Source organism: Halichoerus grypus, chromosome 9, assembly GCF_964656455.1.
Source record: "Halichoerus grypus chromosome 9, mHalGry1.hap1.1, whole genome shotgun sequence".
NCBI classification, from domain to species: domain Eukaryota; kingdom Metazoa; phylum Chordata; class Mammalia; order Carnivora; family Phocidae; genus Halichoerus; species Halichoerus grypus.
Genome location: NC_135720.1, coordinates 84,726,154 through 84,741,499, shown reverse-complemented (window position 1 = coordinate 84,741,499; position 15,346 = coordinate 84,726,154). Strand labels below are relative to the sequence as shown.

Here is a 15,346-nt window from a genome sequence, read left to right as displayed (position 1 = left end):
ATTTTTGAAAAATGTTGATGAAAACCTGTTTCTATTACATGATATACTCTTTTTTCTTCCATAAATGAAGAGAGGATGGCCATGTTCCTATCGCAGCTCAAGGTGCCAGCAGCAATGTTGGCTGCTCAAGCTCACGGGAGGCCTGGTCCACCAGGAAAGGATGGATTACCTGGGCCACCAGGAGACCCTGGACCCCAAGGTAAGTCTTCAAGTATAATATTTGTTTAGAACATGCTGATCACAGTTAAAGCAAATATATATGTGTATATATGTACACACACATATGTAATGATTAATATAGAATATCTTGTTCATATTTGACATTCTAGAAGTTGATTTTTAACTATTATGACTTCAAGCTTAAAACTGGCTAATAATTACCTGCTACTCTAAATGTATTTTAATAATATTTGTTATATGAATAACTGCAACAATAATGGCTTATATGTCATTATTTTGTGGGAATCAGGGTTGTTTATGCCTCCCTACTGATGTAATTTGACAACAACAAGAATCATCTTAGTATCTTGAAGAAGCTGAGGAGTATTAAGAGATGCCACTACAGTAGTGATTTAGGTCCAAGTAAAATTTTGAGAAATTTTAGAATCCTTCCCATATGGTTTCAAAAATGTTTAAAGCAAAACTTTACTTAAATTGGCAAAAAATTATGTTTCCACTGATGACAACTTGACAGAAGACATGATTTTGAGCATAGCTTGACTAAATTAAGCCAGCAAGGTCATTTTCTAGAAATCTGGTTAGCAATCAGCAGAGAAATCAAATAGACCCTGGTTTAGAGGACTCACAACTCTGACAAGGAAATATTAAATCCAGTAAGTACATAGCATGAAAGATAAAACCAGAGCAACTCCTTTTCATGTGTTACCATTGAGGAGCTCAAGGGTCCTCCTTGAAATATCAAAAGTTTGTATAAAGGAGAAAACAGAGAGTGAACATTAAAATTGCAAGAGAATACAGTCCAAAATACTATCTATGCAGAGAATTATTTTTCTTTCACTAGTTCACTGTCCTTCCTATGAGCCTGGTTTTCCATAGGAAGTGCCCAAGTGACTGACAGGCCCTTCCTTCTCTGAGAGAAAAACTATCTCCAATCACAGGGTCTGTTAGAGTCTTACCCTTCAGTCACAGCTGACAAGGCTTTCAGTTTAGTTAGCACGATGTAGAACAACAGAAACATCATTCTAGTTCACCTAAACTAAACAGTATATTCTACCTTTCCCTGAGATCATAGAGAAGTTTGGCTGATAGTTGGAAGAAAATGTGTAGAAACGGGTGTAGCCTTCTGGGTGTACATGGTTGTGTAGAAGGTAGTTAATTATTATCTTCCATTAGTTGAGTCTGTTCTGAAATCAGAGTCTATGAATCTGGAACAAAGAGCTTGAAGACTCATCTAAAGATGGATGATGCCTCAAACTATGTGAAGGATAAGAACTGTTAACACCAATAGAAGAAAAAAATATGTACTGATGCTTCAAATAGCTGTTCAGAGAGGACAAGTACAGTGGGGAAATCAGGATTATCAAGGAAAATAGTTCTGGAACTGGAGACACCTGTCCATACAAACTCCGGGCTTCAGACTCCCTCCCCATGTAGGGAAGGCCCATCTGGAAGGCTCTCAGTCAGAGACAATGCCAAGACAGCCACGTTAGTGAAGCTTTTGGAAAAAGACTATTCACCACTCAATTTATCTTCCGTTTTGTGAAAGATTTCTGTGGGATTTATCTATTTGCTTAAGAAATCTTCCAGACTACTTCTACTCCTGATAAGACTTCTTGACTCAATTCTTGAATTGGAAAGACTTCCTTATATGATTTCCAACTTTTTAAAAACCAGTGTTTGGTAAAATTGACAAAGCTTGTGCTCGCTCTGGCAGCATGACGTATGTTAAAATTGACAAAACTTTAGTCCCACCATGGAGTTTCTAACAGACGTATCTTCGACTCCAGCTCAGTTAGCTGTCTCTTCAACTTTCATATGATAGCTCCTTTCTAATATTTGTTAAATTTGCCAGAAAGGCCGTGGAAAAATAAAAACCTACATAAAATGGGGTCCATTTTTAAGGAATATTTGCCTGTAGTCATGCTATGCTGATAAACCCACCAAGCAATCTTGTTGTACAAAAGAAAACAAGAGGCTGCTATTTGATTTTTGGTGCCTCTCCAAGAGTTCACAAGTAATTGAAGGCTTTGTCTGTGGTAGAGAAATAGACAGGAAGTGTTCAGAAGATAAAGTTATGCATATAGGCTCCAAGTTTTGCTCTGCCTGACTTAAAAGTTTTCTCCAAAAGGAAAGAAACAAAATGCATATAAAACTGTTACCCTAGTGTCCATTGCAGACGTCAGATGCTGTTGGCTGAATTAGTCCTCTTCGTGACACAGCATGATTGAGTTTGAGAAAAGATTGAAGTGAGAAAAGCAGCACAGAAAGGGAAAGAAAGTGTGGGCACCGAGCCTGGCGCAGCATGTTCTGCCCACTCATGGATTCTGTTTGATGGTGGCTCTTCTGCAATTTCTAAGAGACGTTTTTTCCAGTGTTTATTAGGAAAGAAATCCACTTTCATTTAAAAAGTGGTTTGTATTGAAATGTGTACTATAGAAGTAGTCCTTTATTATCTTATTACCTTAAGAGCAAGACAGAAATTTAAAGGGGTCTCATAAGTTTCCTGTGCAATCCTGAGAAGCAGGAGACCTACGGAGAGTGATGAGAACATTGATGCAAGACTAATATCAGCACTCAATCCTAGTTGAGAAAGGGAGGTACTGCTCCTACTAAGATTCTGACAATGAAAACTTGGATCCTCTTTCAGTGGCCTGGTCTTCTTCTGATGAAAATGGAAACCACTGTGATTCTGAGTTGAGACACTTCATTTGCATTTTCCCTGAAGTCCCAAAGGGGGTGATCGTTGACGTCTTTTTTAAATTCAAAAGCATTTCTAGACAACTTTATATTTTAACCATCCCGTGGGTTTCTGGTTATTGCCTTCCCTCTGCAGTGAGAGAACTTTCCTTGGTGTTCATTCCCACCTCGGATCTGCAGCGTAGGTTCCGATGGCTTGTGCAGCGGGGGTGAGCAGGAAGGTGCCACACTAGTAGGATCAAAGAAGCCCAGTGACATGATGCAGCTGGGTCTCCATATATACACGAGCGAGGCAGATCTTCCCATCAGCCCTGATCCTCTTGGGCAAGTTTTATGAGAAAGAACTTTATTTAAACTGTTTTCAAACACAACTGATTCTCCACCTCTGAAAATTCTGAAGAGCAGATGCTACGCTTGAAAGCCCTGTTTCAGAAAGAACCCCGCCCACAGAGTAGATGTGGAATTAGTAGCGGAAAACAGATCCAGTCATTCCATGTGTCCTCCATCCATTTTGAAAGGACATTACTGGGAATGGTGGTTCCTACTTTTGAATTTTAAAGTTTCGCTGTTATTGGTTTATAACGAAGAAAGCCTTCTGTTCTTTGTAAGCCAGTGCCCCATAGGGTAGTTCCTGTGACTGATACGGATCTGATCTGGCACACTGGTTAGTGGTAAGGGCCTTAGGAAATGGGAGGCATGTGTGTCCACCATGGCTGAGGCGCATGGCAGCCCGTCAGTGGGCTGGGCACAGGAGGCTGAACGACTTGTGATGTGAGCCGCACATCAGGACAAGAAGAACTGTCCCTCCCCAAATGCTGGAAACCCTCCGTTCATGGCCATTTGTATGCAGATAGATGCACTGAATTGCAGTTTAAAAGTAAATCCCTGGGGTCAAAACAGAAATCTGTCTACAGAAAGTACATCCAGTCTGCCATCTAAAACACTCCAACAGGCACCAAGTTTCTTTAATGACTAGGACATTACTAGTCAGATGCTGTAGATTAGGACATCACTGTGGTTTTCTTTCCCCACCTAAGCTACAGGATATCAAGCTGTCACCCTGCATCCTTATAGACCATAGAAATACGAGTCCATTGATGGGTAGACCTGCCTTTTATTCTTTTCCAAATTTCAAGACAGGCCTACCCGGAAGGGGTGAAAAGCTTAATTCTAGAAAATGGGAAAGCTCTTACTGATTTTATTAGCATTCTTATCTGAAGTTTTGTTGTGAAGCAATTATAAAATAAGACCCTATGGCTTTATGGCAGCCTTCCTAAGGAATTAGCTTGAGGCCTTATTAGGAAAATTGAGAGTAAAAGCTCTCATGTGCTTGTACAATTCAACAGCAATAGTAGATAGTTATTAACCTAATGAACTGAGAGCTTTGTACAAATAAATCATTACATTTGACAGGAAAAATGTAAATGTTACCCTATTCTGCAAATATGCGAATTACTGTTTCTTGTTTTGTGATACCATATGCACTGAAATCCACGTGGAATAATAAATTTTTGCCTTATATTAAAATCTGAGAACTGAATTTGAGTATGTAAGTTTTAGCAGATACCGTCTCCATTTGGAATTGTGTTACAGTCTTGTTAATCCACTTGGTAATCGAAAGTTCATACAACGTTTGCTTTTTTCTTTCTTGCTCATTTTTTAGCCTATGATCTCAAGCACTTACTGAGATAGCTTGAGGGTCAACGTTATAATTTTTCACAGTCGTTGGACCTGGTTGAACTATCAAATACACCTCATGTAACACATGTTATTTTACTGCAGAAATTTTAAATAATGGAATTGGAAGGGTGCTTTCAAATGACCCTAAATATAAGCATTTTTCCTTGTTGTTCACAGAAGTTAAATGAAAGTCACTTATGTAAAAGAAATTCTGGTAATATTTTGAATTTGAATATGTATCAACTTCTGATATCGTGCCACATGTTCAAACCACTATTGTCTCTAAAATCTAGGATTATATTGAATATCCGTACAGTCTTCAAGTATAAATGTGTGAAAATTTCTCCCTGGATATACTTCCAATATGCACCTCAAAATATATTTCCTGAATGTATATGCTTTTTTCCCACTATTTTCATATTTATGATCAGGTCACACCTCTAAAGTAAAAAAAAATAATGGTGTGGTGATCCTATTGCTGATATTATTTTAATTATAAGGTATGTACTATATGGTCAAGTAAAAATGAAGATTGGCAACCCCAAAACTGATGTCTAATTCTCAACAATAATGGGAAATCATTTTTCTTACATTCTGCTCATAGAAAACATTAAAATTTCTTCTCTTATCATGTTCTGCAGTAATAACACACCTTTACAGAAAGGCACAACTAAGTCAGGACCTACTTCTCCTACTGAGGTGCTCTCCTGATTATCTCTGTTGGGTGTTTGCATGTTTCTGCATGACTGCTTTGTTCATTTTGGACAAGGTGTAGTTTTTAAGCTGCTGTTTAAATATGAAAAGTTGGAAATTAAACTCTATTTACCATCATCATGAAACTCTTAGAGCCACAAAACCTTTTTATCAAACAGAATCTTACATGGATGCCAATATATAAAACACAGATCAAAAGTGTTATATGCTTTATATTTTTTTACTTGCAATTTTATCTCTTTTAAGTATCATTGACACACAATGTTATATTAGTTTCAGGTGTACAACATAGCGATTAACAAGTCTATGCATTATGCTGTCCTCACCAGGAGTGTAGCTCCCATCTGTCACCATACAACACTATTACAATATCACCGACTATATTCACCATGCTGTACCTTTTATCCCCATGACTTATTCATTCCATAGCAGGAAGCCTGTATCTCTCACTCCCCTTCACCCATTTTCCCCATTCCACCATCCCCTCTAGCAACCGTCAGTTGGCTCTCTGTATTTGTAGGTCTGATTCTGCTTTTGTTTGTTTATTTATTCACTTGTTTTGTTTTTTAGATTCTACATATAAGTGAAGTCATATGGTATTTGTCTTTTTGCTTTTTAAAAGCAGAGATAAGGGCTCCCAGAGGCAGAAACTACTCTGCACTAGTCTAACTCATGTGACAACAAGCATATTCAAGAATAAGAATGATTTTATCTTAAAATGTATACAGATATTAGACCTAATTCATTTTGGCTAAAGGATCTTAAATTGATGAAGTGAGCTTAGATGAATCCCTCAACCTCCTTGCTTTCTAGCATTGTTGCAGCACCTCGTCCTTTGGAGTTATGAACTGCCATGTTAAACCATGGCCTTGCTGGTTTAGCTTTCCTTGGAAGGGATGTAATGTTGATGTAGTCAGTGATTTGAACAAAGACCTGATTTGTCCTCTCCTGACTTCTGAGACAGATGGCTTTCCATATACTCACACTCTTGCTGTCATTTATTAAAATCATGAATTTTTGTTCCTTTCATTCCCTTTAATTCTTGGACTAAGGTCCAGATTCTTGTTGTCATATCATCTTGTCCTCATACTAAGCAGAACTCTGGCAGTGTACTTCTTATATTTAGCCTGTATCTAGAGTCCAGTCAGAATTGAATTGAAGAGGGTTCACGCACCTTGTCATAGCTATTTGAAAGATGATATGAATGATTGATTTGAGTTACTTAGGTATCATTTTTCAGGGTCAAAAAATCTCACTGTCAATAGTTTGACTAGTTGGAACTTTTATGGTAGCTGCATATTTCTAAGATCCTCATTGCATATTGCACCTAATCTGATATGTAAGCCTAATGTGACTATAATGCAAAACAGATAGCTAATATGCTGCTTATGTTAAGTGAAGGAATAACATAAAATACATAGTATGGATTAAGAACATGATTCTTGCCCATGCTCTGTTGCCACAGAACACTCTTACTTCTTGTGTCTCTCTTTTTATGTATCTCTCATTTAGGCTACCGAGGACAGAAGGGAGAAAGAGGGGAGCCTGGAATTGGGCTTCCAGGGAGTCCGGGTCTTCCTGGCACTTCAGGTAATAGTGATATTATCTTCACAACACAAGCAAGCCTCTAAAAACAGGAACTGCACCTTCTCGCCTGTGGCCCTTATGTGTTGCTGCAGGTGAAGTTGAATGACCCATGTTGGTTGGAGTGAGGGAGGAAGAGCCATATGTGATCTGCATTCTGATGGGGGTCTTTTATTTCATTAGCTCCGGGTTTGCCAGGCTCACCAGGTGCCCCAGGTCCCCAGGGCCCCCCAGGACCTAGTGGAAGATGTAATCCAGAAGATTGCCTCTATCATGCCCGTCAGCGGACAGGTGGGAAATAAACACACCTGGGGAAGACTTGACATTGAGCTATCTTAATACTCTCAAACCCTCATGATATATGGGTGGCTTTTTTTGATTTTTGTTTTTGGTAAGCCAGACATTAAAAGCAACAGTTGGAATCCTATAATTGGGATAGCAGCATTTTCAGCTTTTCCCAAATTCATTCCATATGTTTTGCTTCACCATTACTATGATTTTTATTCAGGATCTTCTATGAACTAAGCAAGCAGATCTTGTCATTAGTTCTTCTTCAAGATGAAATTACATCTTATGATTTAGTAGGCTGATGGTGATGTACATTTTCTAGACTTATCAACTTGTATTTGGCCTTTGATTTCTGAATTTTAAAGTTTCAGACTTCAAGTTTTCTTGGAGTTTAAATTTACCATCATTGCTAAAAATTTCAACTTTTTTGACATAGTGCATTGCTCCTGCTCAATGTTTTTTGAAGACTTTTATAGCTGAAGATTTCTTATACCATCCTATGTCCATCCTGCTTATGCAGAGAAATAGATAGGCAATAAGAGCTTCACTTCATAACTCATTTTGGAAAAAAAACCCAGGAGGCTATTTTATCAGGGAGCCCAAAACCCACCATAGTCAACGACTGAAATGATTTTGTTAATTCTGTATAATGAGCTCAGTTCAAAGCAATCACCACTGGCATGAATATGTGCTGCATGAAGAGGGGAACAAAGTCCAATTGTACAAGAGTCCCACAAGAAAAGCCCAACACTGCAGTATCTTTGCTGAGTTTCTCATTTGGGAAACAGAAGGCAGTTTTCCCTAACAGGTGTTTGATGGTGGAGGCATCAAGCTGTCTTTGGTACCTTTGAAGCTTTACATGGCCTAGCAAGGTCTTGGGGTCCTGGTATCCATTATCCTTCTGGCTGGATCACTCTCCGATTTTAAGACAAGAACTGGCCATCAGAACAAAGGATGGGATGTGTAGCAACTGGGAAAGAGACCCCTTGATCTAGAAGATGAAGGTGTGGTGCCTCCAGATGCGTATTGAGGAGGTGAAGCCCAAAAGCTCTTACGGAGAAACAGTATTCTCGAGAAACAGGGCAGCCAAGGAAAGCCACGGGACCGGATATGCAAGTAGCGCTCAGACCAAAGAGGTAGCACTAACTTCAGGGGAAAAAACAGGCACTGTGAAGACTGCGTCCTCTGACAGGGAACGAAAGTACAGTGATCACCAACCCAATTGCTTACTACGGTATTTTTATTGCCTAGCTGTACATTATTTTGAGAGGGTGAAAACAACTGACTTTCTAGAACATTGGGCACGAGGATGTTGCTGAAATCTAAGCAGTGGGTCCCACAGATGCGGTGAGTGTCCGGCCCAGAGCCCTCCTGCCGGAAATGAGGAGGCCCCACCTCTTCAAAGAGCAGCGCAGATTCCAATTTGGCTAGAACAGGCTACAATGGTTGCTTTTATTTGTTCATTGGAAAACGGATTTGGAAAGACAAGCCCACTGAAATTGGAACAAGCTGTGAACAGAGTTGTGTACGGAGGCTTTTGTTCAAATGCACCCATGATTTAAACTGGTTTTCATTAGAGATGAACGAACTGCTGGTCAGGTATTGTCAACGTGGCTGTGTGCACACACAACCGTTTAGTTACTTCATATTGAATAATGTTGTATATTTCAATTCCAAGTTTGTTTCTTTTATTCTCTAAGGTTATTTTATTTATTTCCAATGTTTTAAACTTTAAATTGATTTTCTTCTTCAATTTTCCTTCCTGTGCAATACCTACCATGGTGCTGTGTTTTAGATTACACAATTGGAATATGCATATGCATTTTCTTAGTAAAATGATAAATTATCCCTCCCAAAAATGTACAGAGATCCAAAATCTGGTGCTATGTGTATATCTTGAGCTTTTAATTTGTTGAACTTTAATTTTTTGAATTTTCTGAAAGCTTACAACTCATCTGCCACTCCTTAATTTACTTGAACTTATCACGACGCTATACATTTTATGTTTTCAAAGATTATTTTTTCATATTAATTAGTAGGTTGTTTATCCTTTTGCCTCTGCTAATCCGGAAGTACTTATTTTAGCATGTTCATGTTCTCATGAACATTTTTGCTGCTGGTGATCAGTGTATTTTTCCTTGTTTTCTTTGAGTCTTATATATCCATAAAAAGACTCCATTTATTTTCTCGTTTTACAACTTATGTTCATTTTAATTCCACAGAATATGTCATGCATCCTTTCTTACAAATTGTATATTTAGGAACCTTTCTTTGTCTAAATTCCATTAATTGCTGGGCTGGTTTATTCCTGTTCCAAGAATTTGGATTTATTCAGGTGATTTAAGGGGGATGGGGAATATCACGTTCTATGATGCATATGACAAAATAGAGCTCATTGATTCAAGCTCATTTGTTATAACTGACATATATGACTTAATTTACCTTTGGCATAAGTAGAAAAATGGGACTGTGTCCACATGGAATGAGCTCTTCTCCCCTGCTTAACATTTACCTTCCAACATTTGCTCTTGTCTCACATGATCTGTAGCCAACAGCAATGAGAAAGCCTGGGCCCAGCTAACACAACACCAAATAAAGTGGACATTTGGCAGTTGCCTAATTCCCTTACTATCAAGGAAGTGGATAATTAAGGCCCCGAAGTAGGGTGGGAAATTTTCCCCTCCATAATTTGGTGGTGGCAAACTCTGTGGTATCATTTTATTCCATTCCGAAGCATTTGTTTACTTTCAGATAGATGTCAGTAGTGTCCACAGCAGGGAAGAAGAATTATCAAATTTCCTGAATTCTCTCTTATTTGGACTCCAGAATAATTACAGGGCATGATGACAATTAGTAATTAAAACTGGGTTTGCCCTATATAAGTATGTTTGGATTCCAGTCTAACAATTTGTACCAAGATCAGTTAACACTTTCAGATAGAAATCTTTCTATGCAAAGAATAAGATACGACTTCAATTAATATTCATAGCCTTTAGAATCTAAAGAAGAAGGAAGAATAATTCATGAGTTTGTTCATTGTTCTTTCCTGTTGAAGACATTAACCACTTCTTCCTGACCATAAGAGAAACACTACCAGTCTTAAACTTTGAAATTTTTCACTATGTGATCACAGTAATTTAATTAATAACTTTAAAGTAACCCCATACGCTATTTCTGTATTTCATGACATTAGTGAAACTAAAAATTTTGTCACTTACAGAGCTTAAGTAATTACCTTAAGATTTGTTGTAAAAATGTCATTTGGTGTTTGGATTATAAAATATTTTTTATGAATATGTTTTAGGAATTAAATAAGACTTAGTCTTTCTCATCTGAGAACCTGTGATATACCTCCTTTTGTCCACAAGATGGTGTATAAAGCAATTTGAATCAGAAGAACTGAACAGACTTGCAGAAATACAAGGCTAGAAACAGTTTAGTGGACAACTAAATCAGACCCTTGCCTTTGCACTTATTTTATTTTTTTTACTTTTGTAAATAATTTCTTATTAATTTGTGTTTTGTTAATTTGTTTTAATTTATGTTCTTCCTCATTTTAAGTATCTTTACGAAGAAGGCACAATAACCTGTGATTCCTTGGCTGTTTCCATTTTATTTCTTAAGTGGATTTACATACCTGCTTAACTTGCAACTTTGCTATTGGTAACTTTAGGTTGTATACTACCCTCATATTTTGGTGATTAACATGAAAACACCTAAGTATTCATCCTACTTTTTAGACAGGACACTCTCTTTTGATGGACAAGTAAAAAGCATTTAGCTTATCTCAAGAAGTAGACCATTTATAAAATTACACAATGTCTAAATCTCCATAATGTTCAAAGTACTTAAAATTTTTAAATTTAAAAATTAGATTTGTATGATGTTTCTATTTTCTAGAAATATATCACTATTTACAAAGAAAAGATAAGGAACACTGTTTTTCAAATTACTATTTTAATTTTGCTAACAGAGGTAGTAATACCCTGAGATTGAGAATTTCTAGGTTAAATTATATTCTCCAGTCTTTTCAATGAATTCTCAGAATCATTTTGCAGATTGGTTCATTGCTTTTGTTCTTTTTTTTTCCACATTTGCCTGTGTTCCCTTTCTTAAGACACATCAGTGTTTATTGTTCTTTCTTCCCAATGTTCTTTCTTCCCAATGTTCTTTCTTAGAACTTTAGTGTTGAGGGACACACACCCTCTCCCCACCCCCCCCCTTTTTTTTTACCCTTTCCTCTCACAGACTACACAGGCTTCTAGGAGGAGAAAATGAAGAAAAGAACTGAATTTCTACCTTTTATGCCTCAGTACTTCTAAGTGACTCAGCCCATTGAATTCATTTACTAGTTGCCTGGCAGTGGTAGCATGATTTCTGTTAATTTTTTTTAATTACTAGGAGACTCAGGAAACAAGACAAATGGATGTTTTCAGTTTTACTGTGTTGGGTAGCTGGAGTCATAATCCAAACATTTTCCTCAACAAAATCATGCCAGACTAACTGGTCAGTTTAAACTGAATGAAGAACCTGAGCACAGAGAAAGCTCACTCAGACAAGCAGACCCAGAAGAGCAAAAACTTACCTCAAAGATAAGACAGGCTTATAAAACCAAAGCCAAGTCTAAGAAAATCTAAATGGAAAACATTTCATGTTCACATAATATAGTAAAGAGTGATACATGGTACAACTCAAGGAGTCAGCTACTTACTTCATGAATTTGTCAAAAGTGAATACTAATAAAGTAGGAGATTTCATTAAACTTATGGGGTAGTTCAATAAGAATTAAGTTCATCAGAAGGGTGTGTGTCATTTGACCATAATAAGCTTATGGGTGTAAAGATGCTAATTAATTTACAATTTTTCATTTTACTGTATTATTTAAAGTATATTTTAGGGATAAATATTTTTCAGTGTATTGATGTATTTAAATTCAGATTGTTTTATGGCATATTTTATAACTATTTATTTTTAAAATAACATTTAGGGTATATTTTTTCCCCATTTTGTTTGTTCTCTACCTTACCTCATCCAACTATTTAAGATTTCGTTTGACATAATCAAGTTAAGTGGAATGGCACTAGTTTTATTCCAAATCTCACTTGGATATAATGCTTTGAGGCCTTGATTCCTATATGTCCACGATATATAATAAGCTTTTCGCTTATCTTAGCAATAAAGGATTTGACCCTAAATCAGGGAATTCTAAGGTGCAGTTATTAACACCATTTCTACTCTCTACCATTTCACCATTTCTCATGGCTGAAGCTCCACACTTAGCTCCATTCTTGTAGGTCTCAGCCACAAAGACGCCCCCAAAGCACTCGCATACCAAACGCGAGCCACACAGATGTCCAGGAAACCTGTAACTTGGACTATTGCAGGTTTCATGTTTATTCCATGCTGGAGATTATGCCTTTGCTTGTCACAGGAATCAGTGCTTAGCTCATAATAATTAAGTTTATTACCCATCTCCCTGGCAGCTCATAAAAAGCCTCGTCTGATGATTGTGGATAAGAATTACAAGCAGAAACAAAAGTCAGAGAACAATCCATCCTTTGCAACTTTTGTCACACAAAAGTGATCTCCTCACTAAAATCATTTAAGACTCGTTGGTATCTGAGCAAGATAAGAAATATCACAGTTAACTTTTCTCATAAATGTAAGCTCTTACATCATTAATGATAAGGCAATAGGCAATAAGAAGTTAAATACATAGCATGTTTCCTTAACAGAAATTAATCACATCAAAACATGCCTGTGGATTTACCTGTCTGTTTAGACTGGGAAATGATTTACATAGGTCATAACTATTCTCATCTTCAGGTCTCCTTGTGATATAGTAAATTAACCAGGTGTTCTCTAAGGAATATTCTCAAGTCTTTTCACACACAGATCTTCAACGTGGAGGCCAAAGACAAATGCAAATAAATCTTAAAAAGAAAGATAGTTTCTTGGAGCCAGTTTCCCTCATTTGTTCTCTCTCTAGTTAGTCTTAGAAAACTTGTTGGAGTCAAGAGTAAGATGTGGAAGCATGTTAAGGAGAAAGTTAATATGGATTGCCATTTACGAAGACTAAAAATAATATCAGCGTCCTCTTTCTGATAGCTGGATCTAACAAATAGATTACACTTCCCCTAGTTAATCATTTAAAGAGCATTTGAGCATGTGTATTTATAGTCCTACATTGTAATGGTTAACAGATTGTGATTTAATATTTACTGAACCATATGCACTTAATACCACCATCCCAGATCACAAGCTCACTGAAAAGGGTTAAGTACACAAATGAAAAAGATTTGCTTTACTCAATGGGAAAAAAAAGGACTTGACCTATATTTACTGAGCACAAATATTCTTTATTAAAGATATTTAAGGGCGCCTGGGTGGCTCAGTTGGTTAAGCAACTGCCTTCGGCTCAGGTCATGATCCTGGAGTCCCTGGATCGAGTCCCGCATCGGGCTCCCTGCTCGGCAGGGAGTCTGCTTCTCCCTCTGACCCTCCCCCTCTCATGTGCTTGCTCTCTCTCATTCTCTCTCAAATAAATAAATAAATAATCTTTAAAAAAAAAAAAAAGATATTTAAAACCATTTATGTCCATTGCAAAATTTGTAAATGGCAGAATCACTAGCTTGCTAGTATTTTTTTTCTCATTAGTACTTTTTCACTCCTTCTGCCAGGGCTAACAGAAAAAAGCAACTTTCTTGATATTTGGTATGATTTTATGTATTTTTAGTGATCTTCTCCCTAAAATGGCTTATTTGTAAACTCATAGATATTATATGCCAGAAACACTGTCGTAGCCAAAAAAATCAAATAATAGAGATGATCTTCTAAAGCAGGGAGTCTAGCTTATTTCAGGTGGCAAATGAATCAGATTTTACTAATGATGTTTAAGAATAGCAATATTCATTTAGACAGTTTGACATAGAAAGTGTCTATAATCAAATCAATCACGTAACTGATATGACTACTAGTTCATACTCTTCTGCTAGACAGAAGTCAATTATCCCAAACCATGCCAGTGAATTTATGTGCTCAGTCAACCTTGGAAGTGATTTCCATAGTTCTTAACCAACCTGTCAGACATTTGGGATGAAAATCATATCATAATGCCATAGAAGCACTGACTAGAAATAAATCAGTGATCATTTGCCCTTGAGTAATATGCCAGTTTCCAGCCAACCTTAATTACTCACACACTCTTCTCTCAGTGAGTGCTCAAGGTAGCACTTCACCCAACTTTTAAAAATATCTCAAAGAGGTTTTGAACTTTCTGTTTTGCTAGAGAGAGATTTGGCTTAAATATTTATCAACTCTTTCATTGGAGAGGATTTGTTGGATGCTTTTCTTTGCAATTTCTCAGTCAAGTATTTACGGCTTCTGTAAACTACTTCACTTAACTGAATTTACAGTGGATTGTTCCCACCATTTGGAATGTACTAGTTTTGCATCATCTGTTTGTAAGTGGTTGTTTCCAATATTGCGTATGGTGTCCGTGGAGCTTGTTGCACAGCCTTTTCTACATCAGGTTTGTAAAACAGTTGAATGAACTGTTCTTTGAAATTTTATTTTTTAAAAATTTTCTTATGAATATAATATTATAGAACTGGGAAATGTATTTATTTGGTTATCTAATTTTTCTTTTGTTGTATTTGATTATGTCACTCCTGTTAAAATAAAACCATCTTTGTGGAAAGACAAGGCCATTTCTTTGCATTTATTTGGTTAAATGTTGCAGTACCTAAAAAGGTTTGCCATTTATATAAAGATCATTTTAAGTAGTTAGAACGGATGTCTCTATTTCCAAAAATTATCTATTCCACATGAAGGAAAACATCCTTTTCAGTGTGTGTAAATGGCATTCATTTATGCAGCCAAGTTGGAATCATTCTCCTGAAGCACAATCCATGCTCAAAGCACAGAACTAGATGCTCTGAGAAGTTTTAAAGAAATCCAAATGCAGGGAGAGGGGAGGAGTGCCTGGATGGCTCCTTCGGGAGAGTATGCGACTCTTGATCTCGGGTCATGAGTTCAAGCCCCATGGTGGGTGTGGAGATTACTTAAATAAATAAATAAATCTTTTTAAAAACTTAAAGAAATCCAAATACAAATTAAATAATGACTGATTTAGCCAAACAAATAGGGCTAAAATTTTTAAATGTATAGCAAGTACACAAAAGAAAAAAATTGGTATCAAAGA

At 36.9% G+C, this 15,346-nt stretch overlaps 1 protein-coding gene across 2 annotated transcripts in view; it reads left to right on the top strand.

The window, feature by feature from the left end:
- The window catches only part of COL19A1 (collagen type XIX alpha 1 chain), a 327,156-nt gene extending 312,317 nt beyond the window's left edge, over positions 1–14,839 (top strand). For both annotated transcript variants that reach the window (XM_078055163.1, XM_078055162.1), the window contains 3 exons: positions 71–199; positions 6,784–6,861; positions 7,039–14,839. In XM_078055163.1, coding sequence (XP_077911289.1) covers positions 71–199; positions 6,784–6,861; positions 7,039–7,157 — 326 coding nt within the window. In that variant the 3' untranslated portion in view covers positions 7,158–14,839. The remainder of the gene's footprint in view (positions 1–70; positions 200–6,783; positions 6,862–7,038) is intronic.
- The last annotated feature ends 507 nt before the right edge of the window (positions 14,840–15,346 follow it).